This window comes from Lepus europaeus, chromosome 16, assembly GCF_033115175.1.
Source record: "Lepus europaeus isolate LE1 chromosome 16, mLepTim1.pri, whole genome shotgun sequence".
Taxonomy (NCBI): domain Eukaryota; kingdom Metazoa; phylum Chordata; class Mammalia; order Lagomorpha; family Leporidae; genus Lepus; species Lepus europaeus.
In genome coordinates, this window is record NC_084842.1 from 55853761 (window position 1) to 55878081 (window position 24321).

The 24321-nt window shown below is 41.9% G+C and overlaps 1 protein-coding gene across 1 annotated transcript in view; it reads left to right on the forward strand.

Moving 5' to 3' along the window:
- Window positions 1-7181: 7181 nt before the first annotated feature.
- ATP8A1 (ATPase phospholipid transporting 8A1) overlaps window positions 7182-24321 on the forward strand; it is a 257106-nt gene continuing 239966 nt past the window's right edge. The window contains exon 1 of the mRNA XM_062213046.1: window positions 7182-7249. Coding sequence (XP_062069030.1) covers window positions 7201-7249 — 49 coding nt within the window. The 5' untranslated portion in view covers window positions 7182-7200. The remainder of the gene's footprint in view (window positions 7250-24321) is intronic.

Sequence of the window (24321 nt, forward strand, 5' to 3'; positions counted from 1 at the left end):
TAATCAGGGAACCATCTTATTTAAGCTTGGCATTCTTTCTAAAATAAAAGTTATGAAATTAAAAAAAACTGTCTTTGATACTCATTTGTATCTAATTTACTGATTGTTCAGTTTTTCATAAAACATATTGAGATTTTTTTTCCCTCTCAATATTTTTTTCTCAATATTGCCACTTCTCCTCCCTGAAATAGCACCTAATGTGACATGAGAAGCGAAAAAGAGATTTTCTTAGGAGTTTCTTTTCATTCTTGATTTTAACTTTGTATTCAACAACAAGAAAAAAAATTATAATTTATTTATCTTCATTGCTGGCTATCCTTTCCATGTATCAAATATCACCCTATTTTTAATATAAAAACCAAAACATGCTGTAGAAACAAAGTGTTCAGTGCATGCTTTCAGCCCATACTCATATAAGCAACTTTGAGGAGTATCAGAAATAGGTGTGAAAGCCCAGAAACAGTCTAGGATGCAATCACAATACACAGGTATATAGTGCTTGTCCCACAGAGTATGATATAGAGTTGTGATATGACACTTATTTACATTACTATTTGACTCACATTTGTTCTCCTGATGCACGCTAAGCTCTGTAAGCTTCTGGATTCTGTGTGTTTCAGCTGAGTGCTCAATCTCAGATACTGAGCTCAACACCAGAACACCAGAACACGGAGGCACTCAGTTAACAAATGTAGAAAATGCATCTGGGCTCACAGGTATAATATCATGAAGTAAGAGCACTTTGGAGGAGATGGATATGTGTATTACCTTCAAGTGTGAGGACAGTTTCAAAAGTATACATTAACAAATTCTATACTTTAGACACATGACATTTATTGTATATCAATTACACCTCAAGAAAGCTGCTTTTTAAAATGTCAAAATCTATGGAAGCAGTAAATTGTATCACTATAAATTCAAGAAATATTTTACAATAATATTTTAGAGAATCCAGCATTACTGAAATATTGGGTGATCTTTTAAAAAAAAGCAAATATCACTTCTAATTATTTTTCTTTAAGATTTATTTATTTATTTGAAAGGCAGTTACAAAGAAGCAGAGGCAGAAAGATAGAGGTCTTCCATCTGCTGGTTCACTCCCCAGATGGCCACAATGGCCCAATCCAAAGCCAGGAGCCAGGAGCTTCTTCCAGGTCTCCGACACGGGTACAGGGGCCCAAGGACTTGGGCTATCTTCTGTTGCTTTCCCAGACTATAGCAGAGAGCTGGATCGGAAGTGGAGCAGCCAGGACTTGAACTGACACTCATATGGGATGCCAACACTGCAGGCGCTACACCACAATGCCAATCCCTAATTAACTATTAATTTTTGGCTTCCTGGTGCTGCTACAGAGGAAAATATTAAAGTATAAAATCACACTTTAATCAGAATCTCATTTATCATCAATTTGATATAATGCTATTGAATTTAAGATACCAACATTAGATATGAAAGACTATGCTTTTACTTTTTTTTTTTTTTTTTTTTTTTGACAGGCAGAGTTAGACAGTGAGAGAGAGAGACAGAAAGGTCTTCCTTCCCTTGGTTCACCCCCCAAGTGGCTGCTACGGCTGGCACACTGCGCAGATCCAAAGCCAGGAGCTTCCTCCTGGTCTCCCATGCGGATGCAGGGCCCAAGGACTTGGGGCATCCTCCACTGCACTCCAGAGCTACAGCAAAGAGCTGGTCTAGAAGAGGAGCAACTGGGACTAGAACCCGGAGTATCGGCACCACAGGCAGAGGATTAGCCTAGTGAGCTGCGGTGCCGGCTGCTTTTACTTTTTAAATAAAATACTCAACAGATATTTCTCCTGAAAGATTGTGTGTAAATTGAACTCTATTTTAAATACATTGAAGGTACTTAATCTTTGTCAATGCTTGTCAAGAATTCTCTCAACATTTTAAAACTCCAGTTTTGTTTAAGTAGGAGCCAACTGTTTTCAATTATTGAAAAAAAAGTATTTTGTTTTGCTGTTAAAAATGCTATCGAGAAGATAATGTTGTAAGACATTGTAACTGAATTAAAATATTCATAAGGTGTTTGAAAAGAGAAAGACAATAGAGGCATGAGAGAAAAACAATTATCATTATGAGGAATAATAAGTGACTGGATTTTTCAGTGACAGATTTGGACGTTTTGATTGAAATTGGTTTGTATTTAAAATTTGATCACTTACTTTTAACATTAATATTTGTAGTACAAGATTTTTCTGATATAAATTATTTCAATGCAAGTATGCTCTAAACTATTTCATGAAAATATTTGACAAATATACCCCAATATATACCCTTATGGAAGAAATAACTTATTACCTCTTCAGGTGGAATGCAACCTATCCTTCTACTCTTTCCCAAGCTGAGACACCTAGATCATTCACAACACACACATTCTTCAGGGCATTCATTCATCCATCCAACAATATTTATGGATCCTGTGCTATATGACAGGCACTGTTCTTACAGTTGGAAAAGCTACAATAAGCAATACAAGCAGAGCAAGACCTATTTATCACAAACACAACAAATAAGAGAACTTCAGATAGTGATCTGTCCTATGAGACAAATAGAATAAGGCAAAGAGGTGGTGGCAGTCACTGGGTAAAGTGGGGGATCTTAGCTGGGGGAGGAGGTAGGAAAAATCTCTCAAAGTGGATAATTGAGGAGGTAAAAGGAGATAAGCCTAAAGCCAGGCAAGAACCAGATCTGAAGGGATTATCATTTCATTCTAAGTGCTATTGAGAAGCCCCTGAAAAGTCTTTAAAAATAACATAAACCAGCATGTGCATTTGGTTCACCAGTCAAGACACCACTTGGGATGCCTGCATCACATGTCAGAGTGCTTGGATTCAAGTCCTGGCTCCACTCCTCTGATTCCAGTTTCATGCATATGTAGGCCCTAGGAGGCAGCAGGTGATGGTTCAACTAATTGGGTCCCTGCCACCGACATGGGAGACCCAGGTTGAGTCCCTGGATCCCTAGCATGTAGGGAATGAACCAGCAGAGAGAAAGTCAATCTCTGTCTCTCTTTCCTACCCCATTCTTTCCCCTCCCTCCATCCCTCTGTCTCTCCCCAAATAAATTTTTAAAATGTAAAGAAATAGCATAAACTAGTTTGTGTTTTAAGTTGATACCAATACCTAGGACTCCTATAAGATGAATGGAAGACAGAAAGGCAGGGGGACCAGTTAGGAGGCTGTTGCAAGTGAGCAATGATGGTGGCTTACACAAGTGTGGTAGAGGTGGAGATGAAGAAAAGTAGATGGATGAAGATACATATTGGTAATAGAGCTAAAAATCTGTTGGTTTATTGGACATGTATGTAAATGAGGATGGTGACTAAAAGAAATCAATTAAGACACAGTAGAATGGAGAAAAGAAAGTGCAAGCATAACAGTATAATAATATCACAACCATACACTACACATTGAATTAATATAACACCAATTATATCCCACAGATAATAAGCATCTTCTTATAATAACCAGGTATCTTTGCAATTTGATAGAATTTTAAGTTACACCTCAACTTCAATTTTAATTTGAAGGTGTAATTATCTAAAGTTTAAATTAATTTATCCATTTCTTTTCTGCTTCAGCCAAAGAATTTACAGTGGCCAGCCCTATGTAGCCTCTGTATTTTGGGTGTAATCAATTTTCCATCCCTCAGTCTCAGTTAAAAGTAGGGTTCTCAGGTGGCCTCTATCTTCAGGCCATGAGCTCCCAAAGCACCTCTGGCTGTACTGCATTGATAAACTAGTGAGCAAACCTTTCTTGTCTGCTCGACTACCTGTTTCTCCTAAGGGAGATCAATCCTTAAACACCAGTGGTCTCAAACAACAAACTCAGGCAACGTCAGGTAATCAGCAAATGCAATCTCACAAACGTCTACATCTTATACGGCAACAGAACAGAGTGCATGCTTTTATTTTCCCAAATTATTCAACAACACAAGCTATCCTAATTCAAAGAGAAGGCCAAGAACACACTTTTCCATTAATTCCTACGTGATATAGTTAAGAGAATGTGGCAAACATTTGCCATGTAATATTCATTATAATATGATTTTATTGGTAAAGTTGAGGAAATTTTATGAAGAAATTCAAGGGAAAATATATAAAAGTGCTTAAAAGTGGGCCTATCAAGACTTTTGACACCATTCATTTAGCTACCTCATCAGGAAAAAAGGAAATAAATGGAGGGAGAGGACTTTAACATGCAGAGATCCTCCCAGAGCTGGCACCTTTAGAGTCCACCCTTGGATTCCCGTGAGAATCTTTACTGTAACCAAATAGATCTCTTCCTTTGCCCCAAACACACACACATATGTTCTTCCATCACTCCAAGTACCTTAAATATTCCTTAACTACCATTACTGAGTACTCCAAGGACCTTAAATATTCCTTAGCATTATTGAGTATTTCCTCCGTGGTAAGTCTCTTTACCTGGAGAGATCTCTCGTTTCAATGGGCTTACCTGCCACTCCAGGATCCAGCTGTAGGAAGAGCCTTTTCGCAGTCTGTAGCTGCTGCTGCTTGTCCACTTGGTATGAAGCCGGCGCCATACTGCTGCACTGCTGCACTGCTGCTAGGCTTCCATGAAGTACCTTCCTCACCCAGCACTCTGGCTCAGCACCTCACACATGCCATGCATTCTGTGTATATTTTACGGAGGAGGATAAGACCCAGTCATTGCAAAAACTCTTTGAATAACCCTCTTCCTTAAGAAGCTGTCCTCGAATAGCCCCCTTCCTTCTAAGTCCATCAGTAGTCACAGGACCTGAATGTTTGAAACAATCTTGCTGACATCTGCATTTACTACAGATTTTGTGACAAGGTCATGTTGCTGGAACCAGAGTTCCCGGCCAGGGACTGGCACACTGAGCCTCTCAAACAATGGAAGGTGAAAAGATCTGAGAGCTTCGAAATGAAGCGGATGCAGATCAACGCAGTACTTACTGGGCAATAAAGTTTCTGAGGCAATAAAAACCCGTGATTTCTAGCAATTAGGAATGAATGGTTTCTCAGAAATGAAGTCATTGGGATAGTCTTGCCATGATGGAAAAAGTGATCATATAATGTGGGAAAGGACATGCTGCAAGCTATAGACTGCATCATATCTCTGTATGAATGTCATGTCCTGTATGAGTCACATGTGTTATCAATTTTGTTGACAGGTTCTTAAAAGCACTCAGGATCACCTTTAATTATTCTTCACAAGTAGAAAAATTGACCTCCATTCAAGGACTCATCAGGAATCAAAGGTGAAACTTCACCAATCAAATACTGTCGTACTGTTGTGCACTGATTTTGAGTAAAAGCCAGCTCTGGTGTTATATAATAGCTTATACATTAATTAGGAAAGCACTGTACTCCAGTTTCTGCTCACTTTAAGGAGGTGGATTTTTCCCCCTTGCTGAACTTAGCCCTTTAATTTGTTTCAGACCTATGGTCATCAAGCCAGAGGAAGTCTACTTTACACAAGAAAATCCTGGCACTTGGAAGAAATCAAAAGAGCGGTGCTGACAGAGCTGAAAAGTCCGTGTCCATTTTTCACTTTTAGAAGACCACCCGCGAAAATCACGACCATCGCCGAGACAGACACGACCTGAGATGTTCCATCAACACTGGGACTCCATCTGCTTTGTCTTCAGCCTCTGAATCAAGGCTCAGGAGAGTGGATTCCTCATGAATACGCACTGATCTGGCTGAGCAGTGAGGCAGGGCAGGGCTCTGATTAGCAAGTGCTACCTCCAGGGCGCAGAGGAAACACCACAAATGGAGATAACCTGCCGTGAGCAGATTTTGTTTCATTTTTTGTTTGTTTTTCAGGAGGGTGGAGAACAATCACTTCTCTAGTCAAACCTCTCAGCACAAGAAGAAGCTCAAATAAAAGGCCTCCATGTAAGGGCTTCTTCCATCCGTTGCCAGAGGATGCACACACGAAGGGAGAGGCAGCGAATTGCTCCTAATTTATTCGTCTCTCACCAGTTCAACGGCCCATCAGAACCTACACAAAACCTTGTATCTGCACGTGATGGGTAAATCAGCAATAAACAAAAACTGCTGTCTGTGCTCATTCTGATAACTTAGTACCATAGATCTCAGTACACAAAATAAAATGCCATGAGCTAAGGATGGTCTCTAGGACCTGGGGCATATTAAAGTTCAATATATTTCTAGATTTTACGCTAAGAACCCCCTAGGCCCATTTCAGATAATACTGAGCCGAACTTTCTGCAGCTTTGTCTAAAACCAAAAACCCCAAACAACAAAAAAGGCATTTTTTTTTTTAACCGCCTGGGCCAGTAGCTGATCTTACTGTCATTTCAGGGCTTTGCCAGCCCGCAAAACACGAACTGCTAGGATGCACTGGTCCCGCTCACAGGCCGGCCCCAGGCCCCAGGGGCAGGTGGAGCGCCCGCTCCCGGACGGTCCCGGCCGCTCAGCCTGTTGCTAGTGGACAAAGCAGGGGCCAGTGCGGCTCCGGCCACCAGTCCGGCCGGGCGAGCGCAGAAGCGAGAACTGTGCGCCGAGCACGCCGTCCCGCTCCCCGCGGCAGCTGGACCCAGACCCCTGAAGTCCCAAAACCTCTTCCCCTTCGCCCGCCATCCACCTCCCACACTTCTTTCCACACGACAGGCGGCTCCATTGCTATTAAACGCCGGAGAGGAGCGGGAGACGAAACGTGAGGACGCCGCAGCCCAGGGCGGCAGGTCAAGACTTGGGAGAGTGGACTTGAGAGACTGGACTTGAGAAGCGAACCGGTGAGGCAGGAGCCGCAGGGCGGAGCGAGGCTGCCGACCGGCTGAGGAGGCTGTGGCAGATCTCCCCCCCCCCGGAAGTGGTACGGTCCAGAGTGGGGCGGGGTCGAGGAGGCCTCTCCCGCACTCCTCGCCCCAGGGCCGCGGGAGCGAGTGAGCGCGCGCCCCGAAGCCCCGCCCCCGGCGCGAGCGCCCGAGCTCCGCCCCTCGCCGAGCCGCCCCCACCGCGGCTGCAGGGAGCGAGCTCGCCCAGCTCTGCGGGAGCCACCACCTTCGCCTCTGCCGCCTCTTCCTCCCCCTCGCGTCCGCGGGCAGGGGCTGCGCGCGAGGGTCGCTGCCCTGGGTAGGCGGCCGGGCCACGGTGGCGGCTGAACGCCCGCGCGCGGCGCCGCGACAGGTGCAGAGTCGCGGCTGAGGAGCCACCTGCGGCCGCCGGGGCGATGCCCACCATGCGGAGGACGGTGTCGGAGATCCGCTCTCGCGCTGAGGGTGAGTGGCCGCTGCCGCCGCCGCCGCCGCCCGAGGCCGATTCGGGGCCAGCCTGGGTCGAGCGTGCGGCTGCGTGTGTCTGTGTGAGTGTGTGTCGGAGAGCACGCCCGTCCCACCGCCTCCTCCAGGCAGTCTGACTGCGTGCCCGGTCCCCTGCAGACCCGCCTCTGATGCACACGCTGCCCGTTTTCGGGGTTCCCGAGGTCCCAAATTGGAGTCGTGGGCGGGAACCCCAAAGCTTTTCTGTACCCGCAGCCTGCTGACTGCTCGGTGCCCATCACCGAGCGCCCTCTCCCTGTCCACCCCCTTGTCCACTGACGGGCAGACCTCGGGGTCTCCACTCAGCTTCCCACCCTGGTGATCAGATCCCAGCCCGCCGTCGCCCCTCCATCGCAGCCCCCCGGGGAAGCCTGGTTGCCTTTCGCAGCTGGGGGGTCCTGCGCCGCTCAGAGCGTGGGGAGCCTTGGCTGGGGTGGGGGTACTCGGTGGGGACCGTGCGTTAGGGTGTCTCTGCAGTTCTACCTCCTGCGGAGAAGTCGCACCCAGCTGTTTCCTTTATGTTTTGGCTTTAGCGTGAAACCTCAGCACTTGCAGCTGAGCAGACTTTTTGGCCAGGTGGAAGCTTGTGTTTTGGGTCCCAGGACCAGCTGTTGAACGGCTGTGCTTCTAGGCACCGAGCACTGGGTGCCCGAGGGCGTGGGCTAGTGGTGCCCGTCGTCCTGGCCTACCTGGCACAAGGCAGACAACTCCACAAATATGATTCGATTGTGCTCTGGGCAAAGTCAAGGCTGCATGTATTTCCAGTTTTGTTTTCCCTTTTCTCTCCCTGAAACCTGTGCTTGAATTCTGCAAGAAGTTGGAGTAGCAGGTGCTTGAGAATTAGTCCACCTCACCATCATCACTTCTTCTCACCCCCACCTTTCAGTGAGAAGCAGGTGAAAAAGGACACAGGAGCCAGCTGAATGGGGTTCTCGGTTTTGAGACCATTTTATTATCTTTCCTCAAGGTCCCCATGGAAAACTGGGTTCCAGTGTGCTAATATCTAGAATTCTCTGATCTAACATTTAGAGAATAGGAAATACAACTCTCTAGGGAAAAGGTCACACTGAGTCAAAACTGACCTGTGTCCTACAGAGAAATACTTACTGTCATTTGTGATCTCCACAAAATATGTATAAAAGATACTGCAGATTTAGATCTATAGTTGAGTGGGTAATATTAAAAATGCACACACTAAAGTTTTCTTTTTTTACACTTCTGAGTGAATTGAATGAATTTGGCTAATCACCTTTTGAATCATCAGAGTAAAGAAAATGTAATGATAAAAGTTGATGTCATTGAAAATATAATGGTTGTAGTTGGTGTTTTAAATAATGATTAGTGGGTCATAAATTGTTGGAAGCTGGAGCAAGAGAAACATTCTAAAAGCAACCCAAAACCTGTGGCACATGAGATTTTTAAAGTTGAAAGGCTGCAATGTTGTTTTTGCTTGGTGTTTGCATTTTTTAAAGCACTCCCACAAAGATGACCTTATAGAATCTTACCACACTGCTGGATGTTGCTTCAGGTGGAGTACCATCTGAGAGTCCAGGTAGCTGTGACCCTGAATGGTTTAGTAGCTTGCCCAAGGTCGAGTACCTAGTGAAGTGATACATTTGGACAAAGAGCACTAGGAAAACAAAGACTGCTTCTTATTTAATCTTTGTATTCCCTGGACTTCCAGGGTCATATTGGTGCTTGGCAAATGACTTTTCCCTCTCATATTGGTTGATTTCAGTTTATTAGGTGCTCAACATTTGAGACTGTGGTAAAGACAAAATAATAACCCTGTGAGATGGCCATGTGCCTCATTGCCTGTCCTCCCACACCTTTCTTTCCCTAGAAATATGCTCCTCTGACAGCTTCTGCGGCCTAGGGCCTTGTTTGGAGCTGCAGCCCCCTTGGCCTCAGCTGATTGAAACTGCATAAGCTCCTCACCCAGAGGCAGCTGGTGCATAAGTGACTCAGACACTTGTAATCTTGTGGTTTGGATACAAAGCTTTTCTGTGCTGGCCATATCTCTCCTGAGAGTATTAAGGTTAGAGAGACTTAGAGTGAAAATCGAAGCAGAAAGTAGAAAAAGTGAATTGGCTGGTAGAGAAGAGAATGGATGGTAATAATAGTTCATGCAAATGCTGCTGATAGAAGGAAACAGAAACTATGAACAGACAGGAAAGAATGGGATGGAGGGGTACACACAGACGATGGGGAAGCGTGGCCAGGCCTTGGAGCCCTCCCTCTTGAGTTCTCTGCTCCCAGTTCCCAAGTAGTGTTAAAATAAGCTGTTTTGTTTGGTTTTTTTTCCCTTGAAGTGACTTAAATGGGTTTCTGTTCCCTACTTTCAGATTGGCCAAACACAGGGACTATCCTGCCTGTCAGTTGTTTACAAGCACATTGGGGAGAAAGGACTTAGATGAAATAAGAAATAAATAGCCTAAGAGGGAGTGTTGTTAACTGAACATCATGCTTGCTTATGGGCGGGCATGCATCCTACGAAAGATCAAGAATTCAGTGCACATTTATTTGTGAGCCTGAATGAGTGCTGTATGATTGAGTTTCTTTTGCACTGCTTCTCAAACTCTAAGGCACACACCAATCTCTTGTTAAGCGCAGATTCTGAGTTTCTGATTCAGGATGTCTGGGATAGGCCTGGAGTTGTTCCACGTCTGACCATTTCACAGGTAGTTTATGGTAGACGATGCTGTCCCCTGCATCCCAGTTTGAGCAGCAAGATTCTGAAGGATTCATCGATTCAGCAGCCAGAAGTGTTGAAGGTAGAGGGTAAAAATATGAAAAAATGGTGACAGTGAACATGGCTTGTTTCAGAGTTCTTAAGGAAATTGGCCAGAGCAGAGGGAAATGTGGAAGGAATAAGATTTAAGTTTAGATAGAATGCTGTTAGATCACAGAGCATTGTTAATGCCAGGATGAGTCATTTGGATACAGAATGGAATATTGGTGCAGCATCTTAGAGTGCAAGTAATCTAATTTCTCATTTGAGAATGACACCAATGTATAATATCTGACAGGGTCAACTGGGAGCCAAATCATTTAAAGGAGTGCCATACCAAAAGATGCATCTTAGATAAGTCTGGAAGTACATTGCATGCTTCTGGGGGAAAGGCACCCTCGAACAACTCCACTGGTAATTCTTACAATAAAAAGATTAGGATTTGTGTTAGAATGGAACAGTGAAAATAGGAAGAATGAGAGAGATTTTAACTGAACTCCTACAAGTTATGTTCCTAGTTCTTGGGCTATGTTAGTGACCAGGACAGAAGGAGCCTGCTTACATTCTAGTGGTGCAGGAGACAAAGCAAACAGAAAGAATAAACCACTTTTATAATTTGTTATTGTGGTAAGTGCTGTGGGGAAAATAAAGAGAAAATAGATGTGTAAGATTGGTAGTTGGATGGTGATTCTGAGCTGGTTGTTTAGGTCAGCCTTCATTGACAAGTTGATATGAAAGAGGTGAGGGGGTTAAGCCACATGGGAATCTGGGGGTAAGGTGTCCCCAGCAGAGGGAACAGCCAAAGCAAAGGTCCAAGGCAGGGGAGAGTCTGCAAGATTAAAGGAACAGTGCAAGAGAAAGTAGTAGGAATTGAAGCCACAAAGGTCACACTATAGTATTTAGCTGTCATGAGTACAGGGCAAGACAGAGGTGGATTAAAAGAAGCAACAGCAGCAGCAAGTGTCCAGCAGAAATGTAGAATTTTGATGTTTATGAGATTGCAGAAACAAAGACACTGAAATGATGGTGGCCTTCATGAAACAGTTTTTCATCTGCAAAACCAGTACAGCAGTACACTGTCAGGCTCAGTTGTGCCTGTTACACAAAGTCAGAAGGGGTACCGCTTCACCATCCTAAGTGTGTGACTTTACTATAAAGTCACAACATGGTGGCTGGGGTGCCAGTCATCATGCAAGCATTTGAAGCAGGAAAAAATGACAGTGTGAGAGGTGATTTTTCTGAAAGCACCACATGCAGAATAATGCTTATTTTGCATGAGCCTCCATCTGCAAGGGAAACTGGGAAACGGAGTTTTCCAGCTGGGCACATTGCTCAGTGTTGTGTTACTAAAAAGAAAAAGCAAGAACAGTTATTGGGCAGGCAACAGGCTCTGTCACAGGTCCTCAGATTGCCAGAGGCCCCGCTTGGATAAAATAGGAACTTTCCTACCACCCCTACTCTACAAAATAATAAGCATTAAATTACTCAAGACTAAAGAAATGGACATGCAAAAAGATATCTATCAGTGGTCTGCATAATGTTCTGCTGAATGTTATAATGGTAAAATGTAAGAACATTCATTTGATTATATAAAACTTGCACTAAATGATAGATTAAGGAGTAGTTTTAGAGATTGTTTTCTCAAATGGCAACTCTAAAATGTTTGTAACTACAAAGAATACTTTGTTTCATTTACTAAAAAAATTTTAAAAAGGAACAACAAGAGTAGTTTCTGGATAGGCAGAGTGGTTAAATTGTAGTTTGAGATACCCCCATCCCATGTCAGAATGCCTTTTTCCAGTCTCAGCAACTCTGCTTCAGTCCGGCTTCTCGTTAATACACACCCTGGGAGGCAGCAGATGACGGCCCAAATAGTTGGGTTCTTGCCACCCATGCAGGAGACCTAGATTGAGTTTCAAGCTCCTAGCTTCAGCCTGGCCCAGCCCTAGTTATTGCAGGTTGAAGATACCAGGAGATAAAAGATCGATCTCTATCTCTCTGCCTTGAAAGTATTATTTTTTAAAATTTTTATAGCCTTTGCATGTTCTCAATGAAATATGATACTTTCTAACTTTCACTTGTTGAATTCTTTATTTAGGGGAGAACTAAACCTTTAATTATAATGTAAATTGAAATTTGTTATAAAAAATTAAGGAAGGGAGGAAGGGTGGAAAAGAGAGGGAAGGAGGGAGGGAAGAAGGGAAGTATCACTATATTCTTAGAATTGTATCTGTGAACTACATGGAATCTGTTCTCTTTGTATTAATATCATGTTAATGATGAGATTCTCATCATTCTCATGATGAGAATTTTGTTGTAAGTAATTATCACAAAATTGCTGTGATCCTTAGAATCAATATATATTAATTTAAAAAAAAATTTAAGCCATTGTTAAAGAAAAACTTTTAGGAGGCTATTTCAGTTGTCCAGGTAAGAGACAACTTTGTTCCTTTACCAATCATGTGTTATGCACCTGCTGTGTACCAGCTACTTGGGTTGTGGAACAAAAGGTTGTGGTGAATGAAGGAGACCCCACAGGAAATGCGGAGATGAGTTTGAGTTTGTACTGAAGTGACACTGTGTGAGAGTGAATGTGATGAGACATAACAAAACCAATATTTGAAAATTTCAATATGTATCATTAGTGTAATTCTAGGGATGGAATTAAAAAATATTTGCAGAATTTATTTCTCTTTTCATTCTGTGATTTCAAAAGCAATGTAAATTAAGGCATGTGCCTACAGTACAGCCATAGGAAAGCTTCCTAGGTCAGAGGATCTTTTGAAGTTAGTGCAGTGTTTGCTGTGTGGATCTCTATTCACAGAGTTCCATTAGAATGCAAGTGTTGTGACAAGCTACAGCTTTAACCATCATTCTTCACTGCTTATTGGACCCTAGACTTTTCAATGATCTTACTCTCTGGAGAGTAAGCTCCCAAAAGGCAGGGAATTTTGTTTTTAATGGAAGAGCTTAACTTTGTTCTTTTATTGTTGAACTACAACCTGTTCGTTGGAAAACCTCACATTGCAAAAACATTTCACAGAAATAGGAAAAATATCACCAACTGCCATCCAACTATGATCACATTGTGATTAAAAAATTTTACATGAACTTTATATATACATATGTATAAAATGTTACATTTAAGTGCAACTGTTTTCCAGAAAAGGAAATGCATATTTATTTAAGGATAAACATATTTCATGTATATTAAGAATATATACTCTGTTATTTTTAACCTTTTTTCTTACATATTAGTATTTCATACAGTTCTGTTCCAATCCAATATGGATTTTGTATATACTCCACTAAGAGTGATTTTTGTTGTAGTTACTGTCTCTACTTATTATCCTGAGTACCTGGAACCACGCTTGTCACCTATTAGAGGCTCAATAATTATTTGTAGAATGTGCAGAACGATATCATTAATGTTATGACAGTTTAGATTATGTAAGTATATAAATTACAAAGGAATCCTCTGGGTGGGCATTTAGGTCATTTCAGTCTGTTTTTTAACAGACAACACTTGAATAAGCATCTTTTTTATGCTTTTTTTTGACAATTTGTACATATTTTTTCAAAAAAATTTATTTGAAAGGCAGAGTTACAGATGGAAAGAGGGAGGAAGGGATGGAGGGAGAAAGAGAGAGAAAGACAGGAGAGAGAGAGAGAGAGATCTTCTTTCCACTGGTTTACTCCCCAAATGGCTGCAATGGCCAGGCTGGGCCAGGACAAAGCCAAAAGTCAGGAGCTTCTTCTGGATTTCCCACAGGGTGCAGTAGCCCAAGCACTTGGGTCATTCTCCACTGCTTTCCCAGGTGTATTAGCAGGGAGCTGGAGCAGCTGGGACTCGAACTGGCACCATATGGGATGCTGGTGTCCCAGGCAGCAGCTTTACTGGCTATACCAAAATGCTGGCCCCTGTTGATACATATTTCAAAATTGCTGGAAAGATCAGCTTACACTTCCATTGAAGGCGAGCAAGAATGCCTATTTCTCCATCCTTTCTCCAACACTGGGTAGCATTCTTTTTTAATCCTCATGAGTATACAAGAGTACTTCAAATATTTTGTTTGAAAATGAAATTTAAAGATAAATTTATTTCAGAGTAAATTTTTTTAAATCTGTACATGCTATTTTCACAACATTCATTTCCATGAATATATTGAAGCCTCCTTGAATGCAGAAATTTTTGTACCAAAATAAACTTCCATTTTCCATGAACTTTTTGAGGTCCCTTTGTACAATGCAAAAAAAAAAATATTTAAGTTTACATTACCTTATTATTAGATTGAACACATTTTGGTAAATTTGGTGATTTTTTTTTCTCATTTATTTGATTCATGTTATTTTATGAAGTTTGTATTGGATTTTAAGACCTTATAACATTAAACATACTCTTTTCCCCATTTGTAGTTTATCTTCCAACCTTGTAGTGTTTTCCTGTCTTTTAGTTAACTTTTATGAAGCATAATAATTTAGTGTTTTCCTTAAGATTCTGCTTCAATGTCATACCTTTTTAAAGATACAATATATTTTCACTTAAATTCTTAAGTTTCATTTTAAGCAGTTATATGTAAGTCCAGTGGGATTTATTTTTTCATAAGATATAAGGTCTAGATCCAATTTTTCCTCAAATTATTATCCACCCAATATAATAACCATAGATTTAATAATCCTTTCTTCCAAAGCTGATTTCAGATACTTCTTTACATATTCATTCATCTGTGTTTTTGTGGGAGGAGTCATTCTCTCACTTTGACTCTACCCACTTCTCTCTTTTGGCCTCTAATGTCAAATTCTTCCATTGCAACTTAATTTTAAAGAATTCTCATAGCTGTCCTCTTCTTGCTTTTTTTAACTAAATTTTTCTTTTCTCATGTTTATTTTTTCCACCTGAACTTATGAATGCATTATTGAGTCAAACTAAAACATGTGGTATGATACTTGTTTGATTTGCGTGAAGTTTACAAATTTATAACAAGTGAATTGACACCATTCTTATTGTGAGTCATTATTGCTTAGTTTCTCTCTCCCTTTGTTGATATTTTCTTTCATGTACTGGGGAGAGTTTTCTTTTTTAAAAAAAAAAAAAAAAAAGATGTATTTATTAATCTGAAAGTCAGTTACAGAGAGAGCTCTTCCATCCTCTTCTTTACTCCCGAGGTGGCCACAAATGGCTGGGGCTGGGCCAGTCCAAAGCAAGGAACCAGGAGCTTCCTCAGGGTCCCCCATATGTGCGGCAGGGGCCCAAGCACTTACGCCATCTTCCACTGCTTTTCCCAACCCATTAGCAGGGTGCTGGATCAGAAGTGGAGAGCTGGGACTCAAACCAGAGCCCATATGGTATGCTAGCCTTGGAGGCAGGTACTTTACCCACTGTGCCACAACATTTGCCCCAGAAGACTTGTCTTAATATGAATCCTCCCATTTAAGTGAATTGTTCCTAGTTGATTTATGCTTTCTGAAAATATTGTGAATGGGGTCTTTTTTAAATTATATGTTCTCATTTGTGACTGTAAACTCATAGGCAACGGAAACCACTGATTTATAAACTAATCATCAGTTTGATTTTTCTCTTATTTTAAATAGCTTTTACTTCATTTTTAACTCTGTAAGTTTTTAAGTCACATTGTACCTCATAACGTATTTTTATTTTTCCCCCACAAAACCTTTTATTTAAGGAGTACAAATTTCATAAGTGCAACTTTAGGAATATAGTGATTCTTCCCACCATACCCTCACTGCCACCCCACCTGCTCCTCCCTCTCCCATTCCCAGTCCCATTCTCCATTAAGATTCATTTTCAATTAACTTTATACACAGAAGACCAACTCCATATTAAGTAAAGATTTCAAAAATTTGTGCACACACACACACACAGAACTATTTGAAAATAAGTTTTACAGTTAATTCTCATAATATTGAAGACAGAGGTCCTGCATGGGAAGTAAGTACACAGTGATCCTGTTGTTAATCTAACTCTTCTGTATGGTGTCAGTAATCACCCAAGGCTCTGGACATTAGCTGCTAAGACCATGGGAGCCTTTTGAATCCTTAGTCTCCATCCGTAATTGTCAAGGCCATAAGCAAAATGGAAGTTCTCTCTTCCCTTCAGAGAAAAGTACCTCCTTCTTTGATGGCCACTTCTTTCCACTGGGTCTCAGTCACAGAGATCTTTCATGTAGGACATTTTTTTGCCATAGTGTCTTGGCTTTCCATGCATGAAATGCTCTCATGGCTTTTCAGCCAGATGGGATTGCCTGAAGGGCTGATTCTGAGATCAGAGTGCTATTTAAAGTGATTGTTTTTCTATGAATCTGCTGTGTGGACTGCTTCCCATGTTGGAACATTCTCTGTTTTTTAATTCTATCTATTATTATTACTAGACACTTGATCTTATGTATATGATCCATTTAAACTTAATCCTATCTGTATGATCACTTTAACACTTAATATGATCACTTTAACACTTCAGATGGCATTTTTACCACCTAGCTTAATGGGATTTAGGGTCCCATGGCAAGTTTTTAAAATGTACCCTTGGAAATCTTATTCCCACTCCAATTTTTTTTTTTGACAGGCAGAGTGGACAGTGAGAGAGAGACAAGGAGAAAGGTCTTCCTTTGCCGTTGGTTCACCCTCCAATGGCCGCCGCGGCTGGCGTGCTGCGACCGGCGCACTGTGCTGATCCGAAGGCAGGAGCCAGGTGCTTCTCCTGGTCTCCCATGGGGTGCAGGGCCCAAGCACTTGGACCATCCTCCACTGCACTCCCTAGCCATAGCAGAGAGCTGGCCTGGAAAAGGGGCAACCGGGACAGAATCCAGAGCCCTGACTGGGACTAGAACCCAATGTGCCGGCGCCGCAAGGTGGAGGATTAGCCTATTGAGCCACGGCGCCGGCCCCCACTCTTATTTTTTAATGAGATCCATCCCCAATTGACTTTATACACATGTGATTAACTCTGTTAAATAAGGAGTTCAACAAATAGTATGAAGAAGAAAAAAAAAATCTGTTCCTTGACAGTCAAGACAAGGGCTGTTCAAGTCATTGCTTCTCAAAGTGTCAATTTCATTTCTACAGATTTCCTTTTAGGTACTCTATTACTTATCACAGATAAGGGAGAACATGGTATTTGTCCCTTTGGGACTGGCTTATTTCATTAAGTATGATGTTTTCCAGAGTCATCCATTTTGTTACAGATGACCAGATTTCACTTTTTTACCACTGTGTAGTGTTCCATAGAGTACATATCCCATAATTTCTTTATCTAGTCTTCAGTTGATTGGCATTTAGGTTAATTCCATGTCTTAGCTATTGTGAACTGAGCTGCAATAAACATAAGGTGCAGATAGCTCTTTTATTTGCTGATTTCATTTCCATTGGACAAATTACCAGAAGTCAGATGAATGGATCATATGGTAGATCTGTATTCAGATTTCTAAGGTATCTCCATACTGTCTTCCATAGTAGTTTTACCACTTTACATTCCCACTAACAGTGGATTAGGGTACCTTTTTCGCCACATCCTCACTAGCATTTGTTGTTTGTTGATTTCTGTATGAAAGCCATTCTAACTGAAGTGAGGTGAAACCTCATTGTGGTATTGATTTCTGTTTTGATTTCTTTGGTGACCCACTGTTCATTCAGGAACATATTGTTCAGTCTCCATGTGTTTGCATATGTCCTAGAGATTCCTGAGTTGCTGATTTCCAGCTTCATTGCATTGTGGTCCAAGAAGATGCATGGTATGATTTCAGTTTTTTGTTTTTTTTTTAATTTGCTGAGACTTGCTCTATGGCCTAGTATGTGGTCAATCCTAGAGAAAGTTCCTTGCACTGGTGAGAAGAATGTGTATTCTGCAACTGTAGAATGGAAAGTTCTGTAGATATCTATTAGGTCCATTTGGTCTATAGTGTCAATTAACTCTGCTGTTTCAGTCTGGTTGATCTGTCAAATGCTGAAAGTGGGGTATTGAAGTCACCCACTACTATTATTTGAGTTTATGTCTCGCTTTAGATCCCTTAACATTTCTTTTAAATAGCCAGGTGCCTGTAATTAGGTGCATATACATTTATAATAGTTTTATCTTCCTGTTGAATTGATCCCTTAATCATTACATAGTGCCCTTCCTTAAAGAATTTTTCAGTGACATCTCCAATTAATTATATTTGACTAGCCATCTGTTGATTATACTAATTTTTGAGCTAGAGTGGTTCATTTTTGCCTGCTGAAGTATTGTGGACTCTGGCACCAACTTAGTACCTTCAAGGTTCCATATAGTAGCCCTTACACCCTAGTCAAGCTATTACTCTTTTTTTTTTTTTTTTTTTTTTTGGACAGGCAGTTAGACAGAGAGAAAGGTCTTCCTTCCGTTGGTTTACCCCCCAAATGGCCACTACAGCCGGCGCACTATGCCGATCCAAAGCCAGGAGCCAGGTGCCTCCTCCTGGTCTCCCATGCGGGTGCAGGGGCCCAAGCACCTGGGCCATCCTCCACTGCCCTCCTAAGCCACAGCAGAGAGCTGGACTGGAAGAGGAGCAACTGGGACTAGAACCCAGCGCCCATGTGGGATGCCAGTGCCACAGGTGGAGGATTAACCAAGTGAGCCACGGCACCAGCCTGCTATTACTCTTTTTAATCCTTTCTGTTGAAGTGAGGCCAGAGTTTTGGCCAGTAGAGTTTAGTTAATGTTTCCATGGAATCTACTTACATCACATTAGCATTCATATCTCATGTCAGAAAAGTAAAATGTGAGCAACAAGTGCTAGAATCATATGTCATTTAAAATATTCTAGTAGCCACATTTAAAATGCAAAAAGAAAATCGATGAAATTAACTTTAGAAATGTACTTAATATCAGTTGAATAGTAAATATATTAACATAAACAACATACATCATTGAGACTGATGTGTATTTTATTTAACCAAATATATTCAAAATACTATTGTTTCTATGTTATTGGTATAAAATTTTATATGAAATCATTTGCATTTATTTTTTGCACTACATTTTCTAAATCTGGCAGGTATTTTGTATTTGCAGAACATCTCAATTTGTGCAGTCCTATTTTGTGTGCATCTCATGGCTACCAGTGTGGTCAACAGAGCTGAGATTACACCTCTAGCCTGTGGCTACGTGTTAGGATTTACTGGAATTTTTCAGAACATAAAATTTTATAACGGAAATCCATGGCTCAAAGAAGCTTATTAAAAATAGATGTGTGGATATACATCCCTCGAGTAGAGAGTTAAGCCTTTAGCATCCCTCTTTCCAACAGAAGGCAGTCATGTATGTCCTCACACATGATGTCGGTGCTTAGATAATACTGCTTTCATATGGCCCTCGTGCCTATTTAGGGATTTTATGTAGCTACATCTTTTGCATCTGTTGTGTTGTTTACACTAAAAAGGAAATCCCTTTTTTAATAGTTTTGATAAACAAAACTATCCTGCTCTACCCTCCTGTTGTTTTCATTCATATGTATATTTTGATGTGAACTAGATATGACTTTGTGCTATATGTCGTCATCACTTATGTAGTCTAAAGAGACTACAGAATTTGACTTCGTGGATTATTTACACCTCTGACTGACGTGGCAAAGGGAAATGCTTATTTATTTAATTATTTGAGAGAGAGTGAGTGAGACAACTCCCATCTACTGGTTCACTCCACCAATGCTTAGAACAACCACAGTGGGGCCAGGCTAAAGCCAGGAGCTAGAAACTCAGTACAGGTCTCCCATGTAGGAGGCAGGGACCCAGTTACTTGAGCCATCACCACTGCCTCCTAGAATGTGTATTAGCATAAAGCGGGAGTCAAGAGCTGGAGCTGGGCATTGAACTCTATGGGAGATGGGTGTCATAAGCACTAGGCTAAATGTCTGCTCTCCAGGACTGTCTTTTAAATTGAGTCTCTGTTCATCATTTTGGGCAGGCAGTCTTTGAAGGAGATGACTGATCTTAGTCCACCTGGGCAGTGCTTGATAGTATCAGGTTAGTCAGCTGACATTTTAGGCAGAGACTGTTAATAAGAAGGCCAAAGCCAGCCTGGGTTCTGGCCCAGGAAACTCCATTTAGTGAACCGAATTGCTTAGATTGCAAGATTGACTTTCACGAGTGAGGCCAGCAAACAGTGTGCAGCATACAGAGGTGAGTTGGAGAGATGACTGGTTTGGACATCGATCTAGGTTAGAATAACTTAGGTTCCTGTGGTTAACTGTGGTCCTAAGGCAAAGCTAACTCATTGTAAAAGAAATCTCCTTCTATCGACAGCTGATCTGCAGATCATCTTTTCCCCTTGTCCCTCCCTCATCCCCATATAGATTTAGCCATACTGCACTCCTGAAAACTTTCTATGTAGGAGACATTTAAAGAGTTCTGACTGAAGATTCTAAGGACATGGCCTGAGCATCCTGTGCCCATTTCCCTGACCCTGAGTGTCTGGCACAGCAACTCATAAAGCTCCAGTGCTGGGGACCCTTGCCTTGCTGCGGTGGTCTGGTCTCTGACCCTAGCTTGGCCCCTAGCGCTCTCTGCATCTGTGAACAATTCTGATGCTATGCCCTTAGCCAAGCCTGCCCTGGCTTCTGAATGCCATTTGTTTGCACTCTCCCCACTGTTGCCCCTGGCCAGCCCATCTGAACAAATGTGTTGCCCCATATAGGAGATCTTTGGTTCTGAAGGCTTCCATTGCCCATGGCCTTTGCTCCTGGACCTTGCACTCTGCCACAGTGGCTGTGACCCTTCTAGGCAGCCTCACTCTCCTCTTTTTTTCCCCTAGTCTAGGCCACATCCTGTCTCTGATCCAAGAAATGCAACAGGTCTCCATGTAAAATGTTACATGTGCTGCTTTACACTTTAAACTTGAGTTGGGTTCCGTCCACCATCCAAGCCTGAAGGGTTGTGATGAATGTTTTCAGATGGACTTGCTCAACTTTCCTAACTTGCATTATTCTCATCATTGTGGGTAGCTGTTAAAGAAATGACATGAAGAAAAAGGACTCTGTCTGCCATTTCTGATGCAAACTGCCCAGTGTAGAAAGTGCAGTGGGAGGCTTGTGAAATGCGGATTGCTTTATTGCCATATTGTGTATCTCAATGGTGCTCAACGCTGGCTGCACAATAAATCAAATGGTCAGCTTCTAGACAATACTGATGGCTTGGACTCACCCCAGACCAATGGAATCAGACAGTGTTGGCGGTGGGGATATATAACAAGGTAATTCTTATGTATTCAGTGTTGAAAAACACTGGCCTAGATCCTTAAACTTGCTCACAGAGGATGGAGTCTAGATTGTATAGAACCACATAGGTTGCAAGCCAGGAAACCATAAGCATATGGCTATTTTTGGTAAATTTTTTGTCTATCACCTAAGAACTTAATGGATTAGCTTAATTTCCCTCCCCTCTCAGAAATAGTCAAGTTTGTGTGATGACACACAGTTATTAGATACTAAAGATTTTCTTTAAAATTCCAAATTGAATGTTCAATTCAGTATAACCAGTTGTAGAGCACAACACATTGAGTTTATTTTTAGCTGATGTTGGATCTTCTCTGGGAGCTTGTTGAGTTCGAGCTTTTCTGCAATGTCCTTACCAGTTTTTGCTAACCTGCTTACTTTTAGTATGTGGTAGCTATTAATAACTTTATTTATTCCACATTTGTAGCCCACATGTTTAGTCATTTGCAGCTAGAAAAGAGTAACAGAACAATTTAGTAAAAGCCCATGAAACCTGGGAGGCAATTTTATTTTCAAGGAGTGCATTGTCACCTGCATTTTTACAGTTACTGATTTATCCTCGCATGACACGAAGTTGTCTTCTGCAGGTTTATGTACTGAATGTAAAAATGTACCCCAAGTCCCAGTTTGCCCACCTTCCCTGGTTGCTGAGATGAAGCCCATTTTTGAGGCTCTTAATTTGGCCAAGTGTGGCTTCTCTGTGGCCAGCTGGACGGATACTGCATTTTGGCTTCAAGATGCAGGTGGAGCCACTGCTGATAGTACAGACAAACATTTGAAGCTCTAAGAATTAACAAACATCCCAGTGCCTTAGATTGAGTATATTGTAGCCAATCTCTGTGTGAGTTTTTTTTTTTTTTTAATTTTGTAGTCCTTGTCTATCCTCGTTTCTGCATCTAGACTTTTCTTTATTAGGTGATAACATGACTTATACTTAACAGATGGAAATCTTTTTAAAAAGCCAGAATTTAACCTAGTAGAGCTCTAAATTCTTGGCTCAGTCTAACCCCAAATGGCTATTTATTCCTTTTTGTTTAAAGTCTAGAAAAAGAATCATTACAGGAGTTGGCCTTTTGTTGACTTCCAAGTGAATATAATTAGCAACTGGGGACCAAGGGAGAAAGATCTGGCTCTTAATTTCCCCAGATACCAAGTTGAATGTCCCCTGATGTCACTGAGTGACTTTCCCTACAGAATTTATCCTTGTGGTTGGTGAACCACTCTCCTGTGTATTTTAATTTGGACTAAGACTGAATACCAAGGCCTTTAGTTGGAACTTTTCTAGAAGTGTTGGAACTTTTCTAGAAGTTCCAACTTCTAGAAAAAATGCCAGACATTTTTCTATATGTTTGGCTATAATTGTCCTTTCATTTTTTAAAATTCTACTGAAGCAAACTAATAGAATAACCATCTTGTTTATGCTTCTTGTGATTTCAGTCCATTTGGAACCAGACAATTTGACAAAGTAACCACTTAACAAATAGAATGGATTTATTTGTAACATAACAACACTTGAAACAATATTTCATTTAGTGCTGTCTCCTCTCTAGTATCTTAAGCTAATGCCCTATAAATAATAACTGACTTGGAGAAAAATGCAAATGAGGCACTTGAAACTTCATGTAGGCCTGGAGTCATATCTGGGCTCCAGGCTTTTCAAGCTCTGTGGCCTTGAGCAAGTCACTTAACCTCTCTGAGACTCCCAGTTTTCTTGGGTAAAATGATAATGAGTCATCTGCCTGTTGGATAGTGGGGAGACAAGCCTGGCTGCACATTGGAACCTTTCAAGAAGCTTTCAACATGCTGACCCTTGGATCCAAGCTCCCAGAGATCCTAATTTCATCTTGGGGGTAAAAGATGAAATGAAGAAAAATGATGGTGACTTGAACTACCAGGTATCAGTGTAGGTGAAGAAATGGTCAGATTAAGGATACTAACTGTGGGATACTAAAGAACAGAGGAAGGAACAGTAAAGTGTTGGACCCTGAGCCTCAAATGATGGTGTTGGGATGGGCACTGTGGTGTGGCAGGTTAAACTGCATCTTGGGGTGCCTACATCCCACATCAGAGTGCTGGTTTGAGTACTGACTACCCTGTTTCCAGTGCAGCTTCCTGCTAATGCACCCTGGGAGATAGTGGATGATGGCTCAAGTACTTGGACCCTTGCCACCCATGTGGGAGATCCTAATGGAGTTCTGGGCTCCTGGCTTTGGCCTGGCCCAGTCCTGGGTGCTGTAGGTATTTGGGAAGTGAAGAAGAGATTGGAAGGGCCGGCGCCATGGCTTAACAGGCTAATCCTCCACCTTGCGCGCTGGCACACCGGGTTCTAGTCCCAGTTGGGGCGCCGGATTCTATCCCGGTTGCCCCTCTTCCAGGCCAGCTCTCTGCTATGGCCCTGGAAGGCAGTGGAGGATGGCCCAGGTCCTTGGGCCCTGCACCCGCATGGGAGACCAGGAGAAGCACCTGGCTCCTGGCTTCGGATCAGCGAGATATGCCGGCCGCAGCGGCCATTGGAGGGTGAACCAACGGCAAAAAGGAAGACCTTTCTCTCTCTCTCTCACTATCCACTCTGCCTGTCAAAAAAAAAAAAAAAAATAAGAGATTGGAAGATTGATACTTCTCTCTCTCTCTCTCTCTCTCTCTCTCACTCACTCTTACTCTCTCTGCCTTCCAAGTAGATGTACATAAATAAATAAACATTTCTTAATTGATGGTGTCATTTGCTAAGATAAAGAACAGTGGATAAAGGACTCAAAACCAAACCTTGGTCTTAGAAAAAGAGTGAGAAGCCCCCATGTGCCAAATAATTTGTTTGTAGACATTCTTTTATTCCCTTAGGAAGAATATTGTTGCATTTATTCTAAAATCCAAATGTCAAGATTTTTGTCCTCTCCTTCTACTGTCTTCTTTCTTCTGAATATTCTTTAGAACTCCAGTGAACCTGTCTTAGTGCCTTCCCTCTTCCCCAGTGCTTGGAATCTTAGGCATCGGAGTCTGCTTGGGATTCATGGTTCTATTGCCAGGACTCTGCCCGATCCTCAGACTCGATGAGAACAGTC